Source organism: Onthophagus taurus, chromosome 3 (assembly GCF_036711975.1).
Source record: "Onthophagus taurus isolate NC chromosome 3, IU_Otau_3.0, whole genome shotgun sequence".
Taxonomy (NCBI): domain Eukaryota; kingdom Metazoa; phylum Arthropoda; class Insecta; order Coleoptera; family Scarabaeidae; genus Onthophagus; species Onthophagus taurus.
In genome coordinates this window covers 4,864,864-4,880,912 of record NC_091968.1, presented here as the reverse complement: position 1 = coordinate 4,880,912, position 16,049 = coordinate 4,864,864, and the positions used below count along the sequence as shown (strand labels likewise).

Below are 16,049 nucleotides of genomic sequence, written 5' to 3'. Positions count from 1 at the left end.
TATTGTTTAACTTTTTACCTATTCTATACATTAGGCAACCCATATTACACTTTCAATATAGCTTATAACTTCAACTGACACGTATATACGGCGTTGCCAACCCTACCGATTTATCGGTAGATCTACCGATATAGAAGATAATCTACCGATCTTTAAAATTTTAACAAAGTATTATGAAACACATCGTACTTAAAATCAATATAATTACAACAAAAATTGTACCTTATGGGAATACCCTACTTATATTGCATAAAAGTATATACCAACGACCCAGTAAACAAATTTGCGTTTCAGAAACATTTCTGATACATATTATTGAAACATGAAACGTTCTTCGACATATTTCTGAAACATAGATGAAACGTGTCTGAAACTGCTAATGTCCGACCCTTTTTATGTTTTATTGAAACGTTTCTATCGAAACGTTTCTGCAACATACAGCTGACAATTACGGTACACTACTAAAATGTTTCATTAATGGTTTTGAATTATTTCTGTAATGTTTTGTTTACATTTACATTACATTAATAGTATGTATCATAAACATTTAAAAATAATTTCTGAAAGGTTTCGTTGACGTTTCAGGGATGTACATATGTATGTAAAGATATAATTTCGTTGAGGTGTAGCGTCTGAATCCTGGACAAGATGCTCATACATGCTTCCTCAAAAGATATGCATATGCTGAGGAAGCATTTCTGAGCATACCACCCAGGGCGCAGACGGTGGACGCTGCAACAAAATCATACCTTAAGGTAGGAAAAATAATAATAGAAGTATGATATGGTACGATACTTGTTACTTACCGCCTACTGTACCAAATTTCAAAATTATCAGTCAATAATTTCTACTATTCTGTTTTCTCATTGATTAGGACATATAAAGTAAGTATAAGAGTAGGTATGCATTAAATATATTTAGTAAATATATATAGAAAATATATTAAAATGGTAACTAAAATAAAATTCTAATAATCATCATAATTAACATTCCAATAATTTATGTAGGTCATTTAAATATAAAGTTAAATTTAGATCATATTAGTGGTATTTTTAATTATTTTTACTTCTGTTTATATATGAATAACCGAAAGAATTTTTTTTTCTCAAACGAAACATTGTTTCAATTAATACACATATATTTGTGATGTTTCGCCAGAGATCCCCAGCTTCTTCAGACTACAAATAAAGAATACCTATAATATATTTAATAATAATAATTATAATAATATATTTAACATTTTTTTTTATCTTAGTTATTGGAGATATCACATGTTGTAAAATTCTTTTTATGAAGAGAAACTATCAGTATTACAAAATAACTTACAAAAACAGTTACATGACAATTTACATGTCAGATAATACAATAAAACAATTAATGTACCACAAACGATGTACAACAGTCGTGGAATTGTTTATTTTTCTTGATAAAAAGAATTTTACAACATGTGGTCTCACTTATAGCAATAAGACTTTTACAAAATAAATAGGTCTTCTTTACTTGTAGTCTGAAGAAGCTGGAGATCTCTTTCATCATCTTTTTATGATTGTTCAAGACTAAGAAATTTAACTAAAATTTAAATAACCTACATAAAACTAAAACATAAAAGTACAAAACTACATAAAATATACATATATGGAGAAATGGCAACACAAAATTTTTAAATTTGTTTCATATTTGAGATGCGATTCTTGCACTACGTTTTCCGTATTGCGACGAGTAAACGAAAGAAAGAATACTAAAAGAAAATAACAATATTCTTTATTATCTCATCTGCAGTTTCCTTATTTCGCCTATTATAACGTAAATTCGCTTGTCGTAACCAATTGCTTACTACCACTTCATATTCTTTATCAGTTAAATGGAAGCTCTTCCTAACTGCCACTAAAATGTATGTTTAAATTAGAATTCGGTCATGGAAAAAGTTTTAAACTGCTCCTTAACCAACGCGATTTATTCTCTGTAACGGCGATTGTTTCGCATGACCATGTCGCCAGGTCAACACGAAGCCGCGGCAAATGAACATGTTACCACCCCCGAGCGTGAGGTGGTAAGAGGCCCCCGAGTATATTCTCGGAGAAGGGTATTCTCCTCGGGTCCACTCTTTATAGGAGCCTCGTAACGTGGTTAAGTGTGTCAAAAGACAATGGGGAAAGGATCAAGCGGCGGATGTCAATAAACAAAATACAAAAGATCAATAAAAACTTTGAATTAATTAATGAGATACTTTAATTTAATTTCTTTTAAACGCAAATAAAATAAACAAAAAAAAAAACAGTAATTATTTCTATCTCGTACTCACATAATGGTTTTTGGGTTGATTGACACCTTTTTCTTCTCTACTTTCTTCTCTTATTTTTCTCTTTTAATTTCTTTTAGTCTTTTTCCACTTTTCACTTCCACACTTTACCCATGCCTCTACTCTAACTCTCGACCACACTCTCTCTAACTTCTTCTGTCTGCCTGCTCTTTTCGCGAGTCCCTCATCCGTTGTCCCCACTCCCAAAATATTTCTGTACTTCCCCGAATTAAATATAGATATCTTTTCTGACTTGTTACATTACTCCCCCCTTTAATTAAGATGTTGGTTACGCATTACCAACAACTTATTTAAAAAGAAAACAGAAATATTTTGTATAATCCAAGTGTCAATCAACAATTTTATCAAAAATCCAATACATAATTAAACATCAAAATAAACTTAACTCTATTACAAAAAGAAATTGAAATATTTTTTTTTTTTCTTATAAAGTACATATATGTTTATAAAACTAATGCCTTAAATACTCATCAACATGGTCATCAACATGTTATCAATACTCGTTTACGTTTTTACCCAAACAATATATCTATTCAAGATTTTTTTTTTCTTCATTGTAGAGCATCATCGTTACTATTAGTGTTAACTGGCTGTGTCAACTACAGTTGTAACTTAATTTTCGCTTTTCTTCATAACATATACATATATATTGTTTTGTTTGTTTTTTTCTTTCTTTTCTTTACTTTTTAATATATATGTATTTTTTTCTTTCTTTCGAAGTTTTGTGGTAATTTTTTTTTTCTTTTCCTGTCTTTACTTTTTCTGTATCGTTTTCCATACGACATGCCCGATAACTAACAGCTTCATCCTTCGTAGTTGTTTTTTTTTTAATCCATTCTAAGGAAAGGAAGGCGTTTCCTTTTCATTTCCCAGCATTTTTTTTTTCTTTTTCGGAGAATTATTTTGATAAGATATATTGCGTTATTCAATATGCAAACCTTTGTTTAAATCAAAACTCTTCGTTCATAAATTTAAAAATTTTTAACAACTCAAAAAAAAACTATTCAAAACTTATTACCTCCACATGGTGATGAGTATCAAACTTTCCTAACTTTCTCTTAATGAATTATTATTATTTTTTTTCTTTTTCATAACAATAACTTCTTAACCTAATTACAAACAATAAGAGTGTCTTTGTGTTACAAACACGTAACGACATATTTAATCGAAAATTCATGGCGTCTCTTGTACAATATGGATTTCCGGATACATCACTTTACTGCTATGGGGTGCTGTAGGTTGAACAGAATGACCATCTTGTACTCGTGCAAAATCTTCCTGGTTCTCTGGATCTGATACTTTGTGATTATAACTTCGATGTAAAAACCATGAAGTTAAAGTCGTCCAAAAACTGGCAATAATCGAAAATCCGCATCCCAGAGCCTGGTATAAAACAAAACCATTTAAAATTACTGAACAAATATATTTTAGGATGATAAATGCTATGTATATTCCCATAAATCCTGACATAAAAATCCCAATATCGGTAAACCAACCCCAAGCATAACTTAGTGTCGACTTAGCGATTCGTTTAATTTCTTTTGAACTAAATAATTTTGTTGTGTCGTACTGGTTTGAATCATCAGTTCTACCTGCAACCCGATTGACTAAAAATGAGGTAATTGCATCACGCTCGGATCCAAACAGAAAATTATGTTGAATCTTATCAATTTCATTTTGAGTATACAATCCTCCACTTCCCAAATTTCGAATAGGACTAAATTTTATATTATTTTCATCGTTAATTTCTAAAGAAGCTGGAGAATTATACACTGTGGGATATGGACTAAATCCTACCCATCGGTTCTCTATGTAAAATAGTGAAGGAGCTACCGGAGAGCACATTATCTCTTCGGCATGCTCTTGCACTACATGTGTGATTGGAGCCATAAATAATGACTCATTGTTATTAACCAGTATCGGCAATTCATTATAGCATTTATCAACCCTTCGCACTTCTGCGATTTTTGGTTCACATTTAATGATGTATAAAACTTCCCCTAAAACCCTTCCCATATACCCCAGAGAAGTCTTGAAAATACTGGCAATAGCATTTGTATTTAAAGGTGCCATCAACAATCTATTTCTCAATACTTCTCTCTTTATTAAACATCTTCGATATACTGCTTGAACATGTAACTCTCTAAACAATAATTTTGACGAAATTTCAATATACATAAATTTTGAATTAACATATGTCAACAGATTTATATTATTGACGTCATGAGTTTTAGAATTTAAATGATAAAAAGCATTTTTAGATTTTGTTACTAGTAATCGAGGATGTTCGGTAACCCAAACCTCATAGTTACATACAATACCCTTCCTTAGTAGATTCAATGCAAAGATGTATTCGTCTTGCTCAACAACCAAATAATTTTCAACTGTATCCTGACTACTTACTGAAACTTCTGTTCCAATACCTTCATAAATAATTGAATATTGCCGTTTCTTACAAGCTCCTTGTTCTATTTCATCCCAAATAGTTTCACCTGCTTCAACATCCATACAGTATCCATCTACAAATGGACATGTAACTCCTCCCATCAATGATATTTCATTAGAATCCAAAGCGATAGTGGCATAATATTCTTTTAACATAAATGTAACAGCTGCAGTAACAACTACCCTAGACCATGTCTGACCATTTTCTGTATAAACTGTTCCTTCACAATCTCCGTTCATAGATAACTTCCCAGCAACGGTAATTGATGCAGATGTTGTGGCATTTACTTTTATATTAGAAATAACATTCCCTGAATATCCTATATAAGTACCAGTATTATGAAGTTTTCGACACTCATCTCGTCCAATTGGCCTGATGGTTTTCATCAACCCTTGGTGGACATCACTAACATGACTATTCATACCACAATATCTTATCAACCGTGTTACTTCTATAAGACAAGTTTTTACTTTTATTTTGGAATAGTCATTTTTCTGAATCACTCGGACATTTATTTTCTTCTCGGTGTAGTTTGTTTGCGGAGATGGACAGGGTGCCACATCGTGAAGCGACACTGCTGTAATGTTGGTAGATGGTCCCCGACAATCGTATACAATTAAACCCTTTATATACATCCCCGTAAAAATCAGTAGCCAACTAGTTAAATAGAACCTGAAAATATATATTTTATTAATGTATTCAAACAATTATACTCCTATAAATCTATAAATCCCAAGAAAACGTATTATATCTATGTATTAATATTCGAAGCCTTAACAATATACTATGTCTAGATAGATAAAACCTTATTAATAATAATCAATGAAAACAACCAACAAAATGTATACATAAAAATTATTAAATTCTTTTCGGTAATACCCATGGCAATTCTGGTACATCACCTCTACTTCTGGTAAGATATGAATGCCCAGTGTTTTCTTCTCTTTGAACCGTTGTATCATTCCCTGGTTCAGTTGTTTCGAGGTTAGTATCTTCTATATTTTCTTCTGGAACGTATTCCACTATACTCTGAGCTGTCTGTTCTTCTAACAGATCTTCCCCTCCGTCTTCGTTATTTTGGTCCGGAAATACTTTCCAATCATACCACATAGGTTCTTCTATATCAAAACTCAATTTGTTGTTCTCTAGGTCTTTAGTATCTGACTCTTTCTTTCTCTTTTCTTCAACATCTCCCTTATAGAGTTTTATACGATTCGAATGTACTAATTCGACTTTTGAACCATTAATTTCCTTTATTTTAAAGTTTACTGGACCTGTTTGTCCTATTATTCGGTATGGTCCTACCCATGGTTTACTTAACTTTAAATTTACTCCAGTTTTGATCCCTGGATTATATAATAATACTTTGTCACCTAGTTCCAGATTTTTCTCTTTAGCCCTTTTATTAAATTGAACTAATTGTTTATTTTTAGCTTTGACCTCATGACTTCTCACAAACTGATACGATTGATGTAATCGTTCCAGCAGTTCGGATACGTAATTGTCGTCATAATCATATCGATAACGATCTGGTTTGGTATAAAGTTCGTAGGGTAGATTCATATCCCTTCCGTGAAGTAAAAAGTATGGAGACTCTCCGGTAGTAGAATGTACGTTGTTTCGGTAAGCCATCATTACATATGGCAACCAATCGTCCCAATCTTTTTGTTTATCATCTACCACATGAGATAGTAAGTCCTTTAAAACTCGATGCATTCTCTCAATCATGCCATTCGTTTGTGGATGATATGGAGTAGTGCGAATCTTTTTGATTTGTAGTAATTTACATACTTCGTCCATTAATTTCGACATGAAATTTGTGCCTTGATCGGTAAGTAATACCTTTGGAGTCCCATGCCGCGTAATCACATGCACCACAAAAGCTTTCGCCACTGTCTCAGCCTTCTGATTTTGCAATGGGATCGCTTCGGTGTATCTCGTAAAATAATCTTGAACCGTGAGTATATATTTATTTCCATTGTAGGTGATCGGCAATGGTCCTACGATATCCATTGATACCCTTTCAAATGGTTCCTGTGCTGGCGTAAATAATTGTAATGGAGCTGGTTTTAAATGTGACGAACTTTTCCGTTTGTTACAGGCTAAACATTTGTCACAGTAGCTTTTTATATCGTCGCCCATATTTTTCCAATAGTACTTTTGCTTCACCTGAGACTTGGTTTTATCGACTCCAAAATGTCCAGCATACGGCAAGTCATGACATTGATACATAATTTCTTTTCTTAATTCCGTTGGTACTACTAATCTATGGTATCTTTCATTCTGTTGTTTTGTTTTATATAGTATCCCCTCTTCGTCAATAAAGAAATCTAAATACTTTGGATCGTTTTCAATTCTTGCAATAATAGTTTTAGCAAAACAATCCTCCTTCTGTTTATCTGCTATTGTTTTTATCTCTTCGGTGGTTAAAGAATTTACTCCTGCCTCTATTTGCACTCTGGATAACGCATCAGCGTTTCCGTGTAATCGTCCTGGTCGATGTGTTATTTCAAAGTCGTATTCTGCTAGCGTTAATGCCCATCGGGCTAAACGTGAGCTTGGATCTTTGATTGACAATAACCATTTTAATGGTCGATGATCTGTTATGATTTTAAAATGTTTTCCAAACAAATATACCCGATAATGTTTAACGCCCCATATCACCGCCAAGCATTCTCTTTCTGTAGTGGAGTAATTCATTTCTGCTTTTTGTAGTTGCCTACTGGCATATGCCACAGGTTTTTCATGTCCTCCAACTTTTTGACTTAGTATAGCTCCTATTGCTATTCCCGAAGCATCCGTGGTTAGATAAAAAGGTTGTGTGAAATCAGGATAGTGTAAAACAGGTTTATCACACAAAGATTTCCGAAGTAAAGTAAATGATTTTTCCTGTTCTTCTCCCCAAATAAAAGGTTGATCCTTTTTTGTTAATGCCGTTAAAGGTTTAGCAATTGCTGAATAACTTTCAATAAACCGCCTATAAAATCCTGCTAATCCTAAAAATGCCCGAATATCTTTTACAGTTTTTGGTTTAGGATAATTAAGTACAGCTTGAACTTTTTCTGCATCTGGTTTGATTCCTTCGTTTGAAATAACGTGACCCAAATATTTGGTTTCGGATAGTAAAAACTTGCATTTACTTGGTTTTAATCTCAAATTTGCCCTTCTAATTCTTTCAAACACTTCTTTCAGTCTGTTTAGATGTTCAATTATTTCGTTCCCACTGAATACTATAACGTCGTCTAAATAAACTAAACACTTACTCCCCGTTAATCCCGATAAATTGGTATTCATTAACCGTTGAAAGGTACTGGGCGCATTGACCAGACCAAATGGCATCTTTTTACAATGATAGTGCCCTTCTGGCGTACTAAATCCGGTTTTTTCTTGATCTTCTTCTTCTATTTCCACTTGCCAATACCCAGAAGCAAGGTCTAGTGTTGTAAATATGGTAGAACTTCCCAATCTATCTATTGTTTCGTTCAGGTTAGGTAACGGATAGAAATCCCTCTTAGTGACTGAATTTAACCCTCGGTAGTCAATACATACTCGAACTTCTTGTTTTCCATTATCAGACTTTTTCGGTACCATAACAACAGGTGCTGACCAAGGTGATTGCGACTCTTCAATCACTCCTTCGTCAAGCATTTTGCTTATTTCTTTATTTAAAATTTCCCTTTGACTATGTGGTACTCGGTATGGTGGTTTTGCAATTGGATGACAAGCCTCTGTAACAATTCTATGTTTCACGCCATTAGCAGTTCCCAATTTATTATTTCCAAATAAAAAGATATCTTTGTACTCAATTAACAATTTTAATAATAACCGTTTATCTTCACCTTTCAAATGATTTAAATCAAATAACTTTTGTATGTCATCCTCCGCGTTTTCAATTCCAGTATCTATTACACGAACTGAATAAGGGTTCACATCCCTATCCAATCCATTAAGATGATAAATTCTCACCCAAATATTTGATCCTTTAAATATCCATCTGATCATATTGATAACTCTGTCCCACTTTAACCCATCTAACCCACAAGCAATCTTTGGTAGGGCTAATTTATGAATATTATTTTTCTCACAAAATTCCCTTAATTTTCCCAAGGTATAAAACAAATCTTCGTAAGTTGGTTTATAAAAATATTTTCTTTTAGTAATAAGGTACAAAATATACCTTCCATCTCGTCTTAAATACAAAACATCTCTCACTTTTGGATTCTGTTTATTTAATTCTTTTATTCCCATAAATTTCTCTTTGACTTCAGCAGCGATTCCTGCTCCCATTTTCAAATCTTCACTCACACAATGTGCCAAGCTATAATCCCTCGGCGCATCAAATAAATTACCCTTATCTTCAAGAATATCCCAATTTTCTACAATATTTTTCGATATTTTCTCTTCGTATTCCCTGTAATTTCCATACATTTTCTCCCTTTTATGAGTAGTGCTATTTACACCATTTACATTTTCAAGTTGAGGTACCTCTTCCCAAATCCCAGCTGATGAATTCTCATCTCCTTTGTGTTCAATATCAATTTTATTTACGCGCGTAATAATTCCAACACTTGTTCCCTTATTCAACATTAATGGTTTCTCGGTGACGTTGATCAGGCGCACCGGAACCCGTTGATTTTTATTTACCCTTGTTACAACTCTTGCTGACATTGACCCATAAACACCCGTATCAATTGGTTCAATGATAACTTCTTCATCTTTTTCCCATTGGTTTTGTAAAGCTTCACAAACAACCTCACATCGTCCCGGAATTTCTAAAGCCTCCATCAACAGAGCCGAACAGGGACCAACTGTTCGTTCTGTATCACCAATCATCTTTGGTCCAGATGACGATGATCTCTCCGTGTCCTTTTCTTTCTCTCGATGATCCTTCGTTTGTGTTTGCATTACTCCAACCTTTTCCATATTTTCTTTATTCGCTATCTTTTGTTTATCGCCCCCATTTGACAAACCAAAACCCAATTCCGAAGATTTATCGGAAAATAATAGTTCTTCATTTTTCGATGTTAACACCTTAAATGGGAAACTTTTAGTTAAAACTGGAGAGGGAGTTTTCATAATTTGTGTTTGGCAGTTGCTTTTCTCGCTCATATTCATGTCATTTTGTAAACAGTTCCCATGCGCAGTAGAAGATTTTTGTCTTTTTGATGATGTCATGATCAATTTCAAGTGAATATGTCCTAACTTCAAAATTCCCTGATTATAATCAAGAATAGCTTGATTGCTAATTAGGAAGTCGCATCCGATTATCCCATCGGTTTCAATGGCAATATTTTTACAAATCACACAATTAATATTAAATTTCTTGTTTTTCACCCTAAAATCTAACAAAGAAAATCCTACTCCTTCTATTTCATTTCCCGTGATACCTTTCAAAGTTATATGTTGCTGCAAATCTAAGTGGTAATTAATTTTAGTCCGGAGTAAACTCTCCTCCTTCAATAACGATACTGCTGAACCCGAATCAATCAAAAATGATAATTTTGTACACCCCATTGTTAAAAAAATTATGGATTTGTCTGCCTCTGAATTTATGGCACTGCTAACTGATTTTACTATTGCGTTTTTATTTGTAATCTGATCATTTACCCCTGGATTTAACATTTTCCCTCGGATTGGGGTACATACGAGGTGGCATTTAGGTTTAAATGACTGGTTCCCGTTCTTATAAAATTTTGTGTTTCATTTGGTTTGCGTGATTCATTTCTTATATTTCCATTTTGATGGTTAAACTGAGTATGGGATCGAGTAGTATGGTTACTCGTACCGACTTGTCCCCTTGATTGGTTATTCTTTTTCCAACACTTAACTTCTACGTGACCCGTTTTTTTACAAAATCTACAGACAACCTCATTCCGACAATTCCCAGAAAAATGTCCCGGTTGATAACATTTATAGCACACATTATTTGATTTATGATTATATTTAAAATCAGGTTTTGTTGAGTTAGATTCGAAAGGTTTAGAAAATGATGAATGATATGAAATGGATGGGCGATTCTTTTTATCGAATTGCTGTGGTTTAAAATTTGGTTTATTAAAACTAACCCGTGGTGCAGTTGAATGAGGCTGAGATTTAGAAACACCTTCTTGAGAGAAATTACAAGCATATTCAGAATAATAACTATGTGAACAGTAGTTAATTGTATTTTCCGTCATCATCTGGTTCAATTCTTCTTGACTCGCTATTTCTGCGGCTTTATCGAGTGTTAAATCACTCTCTCGCATCAGCAAAACTCCAATAATCTTAGAAATTTCCCGTTTTATTCCCATTCTAAATTGCGTCAATAGAATATTGTTATGTTTTTTAATTATACCCTCCCGTTCCGCCTGTGAAGCGTCAATTAAATCCTCTTCTAATACCTCCTGTCCAATTAATTTTAGTCGCGTGAGAAATTGACTGATAGTTTCGTTACGGCCCTGTATACATCTTGACAAAATTAGTTGAGCCTGACCTGGTATTTTCAATTTCGAAAATTTTGTAATAAATTTTTGTTTGAATTGCTTATATGTTATTTCATTTGTTGATAAATTTGATTCGCTTTTATAGTAACTGAATGCGTCTCCCGTTAGTCTACATCGCACGATTTTAATTAAGTCTTCGTCTCCAATGTTATCTAAACTTGCTCTCTGTTCTACTCGTTCAAAAAAATGTTTAACGTTCTCTTTACCAGTAAAATTTTCAATTGAATTTAAAATAGATGCTAATGATGGTTTAGGCATTTCAACTTTTACGATAGGTTTTTCATCTGTATTTGTAGCCATTATTTTGGTTTTTAGTTCGAATAAAACTTAAATAAAATGTAAGTATATGGTATTTGCAAAATAAAAATTTTATAAAGGGGTCCGTTATCAAGAGTAATTCGCAACTTGATGATTTCGCGATTTCTAAAGTGCGATACGCTGGAACAGCTCAGACCGTCTGGATCTCAGTTTATAATATGATAAATTTGTTTTAGCAAAAATACTACCTTTCTCTCTCTATCTCATTAAAAAAAAAAGATTTGAAGCTCTATTTTAACTCAAATGACCGACACAAAATAACAATGAAAATAATTTCGATTTTTACATAACCAAATCTATGTTGTTGGGATTAATTTTAATTTGAATAAAGGGGAATTTCCCATATTTTTACATACATCTCACCGTTAACACGTCTCCACCCGTCTTCAACACACATCCCACACCGCTTCAACACACATCCCACCCCGCTGCCACCAAATATGTTACCACCCCCGAGCGTGAGGTGGTAAGAGGCCCCCGAGTATATTCTCGGAGAAGGGTATTCTCCTCGGGTCCACTCTTTATAGGAGCCTCGTAACGTGGTTAAGTGTGTCAAAAGACAATGGGGAAAGGATCAAGCGGCGGATGTCAATAAACAAAATACAAAAGATCAATAAAAACTTTGAATTAATTAATGAGATACTTTAATTTAATTTCTTTTAAACGCAAATAAAATAAACAAAAAAAAAAACAGTAATTATTTCTATCTCGTACTCACATAATGGTTTTTGGGTTGATTGACACCTTTTTCTTCTCTACTTTCTTCTCTTATTTTTCTCTTTTAATTTCTTTTAGTCTTTTTCCACTTTTCACTTCCACACTTTACCCATGCCTCTACTCTAACTCTCGACCACACTCTCTCTAACTTCTTCTGTCTGCCTGCTCTTTTCGCGAGTCCCTCATCCGTTGTCCCCACTCCCAAAATATTTCTGTACTTCCCCGAATTAAATATAGATATCTTTTCTGACTTGTTACAAACATACCCAGACCGACGCGAAAGTATCGCTACACCCACGGTTTTTGTCGTTGTCACCTGACAGTTGAAAACGTCGGTTTGGGCACGTTTGTGCATGTTTATTTGCCGCCGTGTCGACTTGGCGACAACATTATCAAGCGTAACAATCGCCGTCGCAGCGAATACATCACGTTGGTTAACGAATAACTTTATGTCAATATAATATTCTTCGGTTAAATTCAATCACAAGATTTAAGCCACCATTTTAAACAAGAATGTTTTCAGATAAATTTAAAAATAACTAAACCTAGTGATGATATATAAAAAAACTTATACGAAACTTACCTGCGCCATTCTAAACCAATATTCGAGCCACAGAACAGATATATACAAAACGATTCGAAGGAACTGAGAACAGAACTGAACAGAACAAAACACACAATAGAACAAGTCGTGACAAGACGCTGATGAGTCACCGCGTCCTGGAACATGCGCATACGTTCACAGGCGCTGATGAAGATATTCAGACATGTTTCAGACACATTTGTAGAGAAATGTTTCAAATGAAATGTTTCTGCTACATATTTTAATGATATTTCATAAATATTCCTACTGAAATGTATTTGATACATATCTTTAGATACGTTTCGTAACAATCGTATCTGTCACGTATATGAAACGTAGTTGTAAAATGTTTCATTTAATTCATTGTATGTTAAAATTGAAATGTTTCACAGATGTTTCTTGTTTACTGGGGATATGGCAATGTCGCTCGAGCAACGTTGCCAGATCGTTGATATACCGGGTGTCCCTCAGAAGTGGCTCACCTCCATATTTTTTTTTATTAGTGATATAAGAAAACCATTTAGAATGCATAATTAGGCCGTTAAAACGGATTATTGCGACATGAAATCATTCTCTTTGTACTTCCGGTTATACCGGATGTGAGTACAAATTTCGCTATTTTTTTAAATCTATAATTTTTTTTTGAGTTGGGTATACAGCATAATTTCACATAACTTTTACTTAAAAATTTTTCACGATCGCTTATAATTTTTGAAAAAAAAAAAATTTTCGTTATTTTTTAACGTTTTAGTACCTTCGGAAAATGTATTACAACTTTTGACGCATAGTAGCGAGGCCCTTCCTAATTTGAAAATGGTTCAAAATATTGTCAAAATAGATATTCACGCATTTAAGAGCTAAAGTGCAAGAAAGCAATACTGTTAACAATAAAATTTGCTACAACTTTTGCGCTAAAAGTGTTTTTGTAACATGCTGCGATTCCTCATTCATCAAATTTTCATATTTTCGTATCTACCTCGATATTGACGTATCTAAGAGCAAAAGTGCAAGAGAGCAATATTGTTAACAATAAAATTTGCAAGAATTTTGGTTATAAAAGTTTTTTTGTAACATGATCCGATTCCCAAGTTTTACCTTTAATAATTTGAAAAAGCAACAAATTCATCAAATTTTCATATTTTCGTATCTACCTCGATATTGACGTATCTAAGAGCAAAAGTGCAAGAGAGCAATATTGTTAACAACAAAATTTGCAACAATTTTTGTTATAAAAGTTTTCTTATAGCATGATCCGATTCCTAAGTTTCACCTTTAATAGCTTGAAAAAGCTACAAATTCATCAAATTTTCATATTTTCGTACCTATCTCGATATTGACGCATCTAATAGTAAAAGTGCAAGAGAGCAATATTGTTAACAATAAAATTTGCAACCATTTTTGTTATAAAAGTTTTCTTATAGCATGATCCGATTCCCAAGTTTTACCTTTAATAGCTTGAAAAAGCTACAAACTCATAACATTTTTATATTTTCGTATCTATCTCGATATTGACGTATCTAAGAGCAAAAGTGCAAAAGAGCAATATTGTTAACAACAAAATTTGCAACAATTTTTGTTATAAAAGTTTTCTTATACCAAGCTCCGATTCTCAAGTGTTATCTTTAATAACTTGAAAGAGCAACAAATTCATAACATTTTCATATTTTCGTATCTATCTCGATATTGACGCATCTAAGAGTAAAAATGCAAGGGAGCAATATTGTTAACAATAAAATTTGCAACAATTTTTGTTATAAAAGTTTTCTTATAGCATGATCCGATTCCCAAGTTTTACCTTTAATAGCTTGAAAAAGCTACAAATTCATAAAATTTTCATATTTTCGTATCTATCTCGATATTAACGTATCTAAGAGCAAAAGTGCAAGAGAGCAATATTGTTAACAATAAAATTTGCAACAATTTTTGTTATAAAAGTTTTCTTATAGCAAGCTCCGATTCTCAAGTGTTACCTTTAATAACTTGAAAAAGCAACAAATTCATCAAATTTTCATATTTATCTCGATATTGACGTATCTAAGAGCGAAAGTGCAAGAGAGCAATATTGTTAACAATAAAATTTGCTACAACTTTTATTTTAAAAGTTTTTCGTAACATCCTTCGATTCCAAAGTGCTACCATTAACAACTTGCCAATAGGTTCGATCCCGAAAAAGAATAGTCTTAATAAAAGAAATGGCAAGAAATTTTTAAAGATGCTATTAGGTTAGGTATACTGTTCCTTTTTTTATTGCTTCCCCGTTAACCCGTGAATCTCTTTTTTAACCCTACATTGGATACGTAGGGTCCTGACAGGCCTATGACTATGACTTACAGTGGTACAATAAAGTCTACATACACCCCAGAAAATCATAATATCTTAGCTCCTGGAATGTAATTCAATGAAATTTTTAAACGAAGGTCCTCCCAAATTTTCCAAATTTGGTAGGTCCTCCTTTGGCAGCAAGAACTGCTGCTAATCGTCGAGGCATAGAACCAACTAAATTAGCTGTAATTTCAGGTGAAATAGTCTTCCATTCCTGTAATAGTGCAGCTTTTAAGTCGTTTTTGACATACAACCCCATACCATTACATTTCCTCCGCCATGCTCTACTGTGGCTTTCAAGTTTTTCTTATTCATTTCTTCGTTTTTCTTTCTCCATACATTTGCTTTGCCATCATAGCCGAAAATATTGAACTTGCTTTCGTCTGAAAATACAACGGTACGCCAGAAAGTAGTATTCTTTTGCTCATGTAATTTAGCAAAATCGACTCTTTTTTTCGCATTTATTTCGGATATAAACGGCTTTTTTCTTGGAACTCTACTGTTATAGCCTTCACTTCGTAACACCAGTCTAACTGTTTCCGCATTTATGATTATAGACCTTGATGCCGCGAATGATTTGGTTATTTCAACCGCAGTTGTTGTCGGCTGCTCGTTGATTGTTTTTAAAATTGATCGCTTATCTCTAGCAGTCAGTTTACGTGGCCGGCCACTTCTTGGTTTATTTTCGATTGACTGACGTTCCTTATAATTTCGAATTACTGTCTGGATCGAAGAGCGACTTTTACTAACTATTTTTGCGATTTCAATTGATGATTGTGAATTATGATATTTCGCACTGCATAGGGTATTTCTTTTCGTTTAGCTTCCATTGTTAGCTGATTGTTGTGAGGAGTCCTAATT

The 16,049-nt window shown here is 33.4% G+C and overlaps 1 protein-coding gene across 1 annotated transcript; it reads right to left on the bottom strand.

The window, feature by feature from the left end:
* Positions 1-2,301: 2,301 nt before the first annotated feature.
* Positions 2,302-12,369, bottom strand: LOC139429285 (uncharacterized). The gene is made up of 2 exons (XM_071194935.1): positions 12,285-12,369; positions 2,302-5,438 (listed from the first exon to the last, which is right to left on the bottom strand). Coding segments are annotated over exons 1-2 (1,947 nt in total). The 5' UTR covers positions 12,287-12,369; the 3' UTR covers positions 2,302-3,493.
* Positions 12,370-16,049: the final 3,680 nt, after the last annotated feature.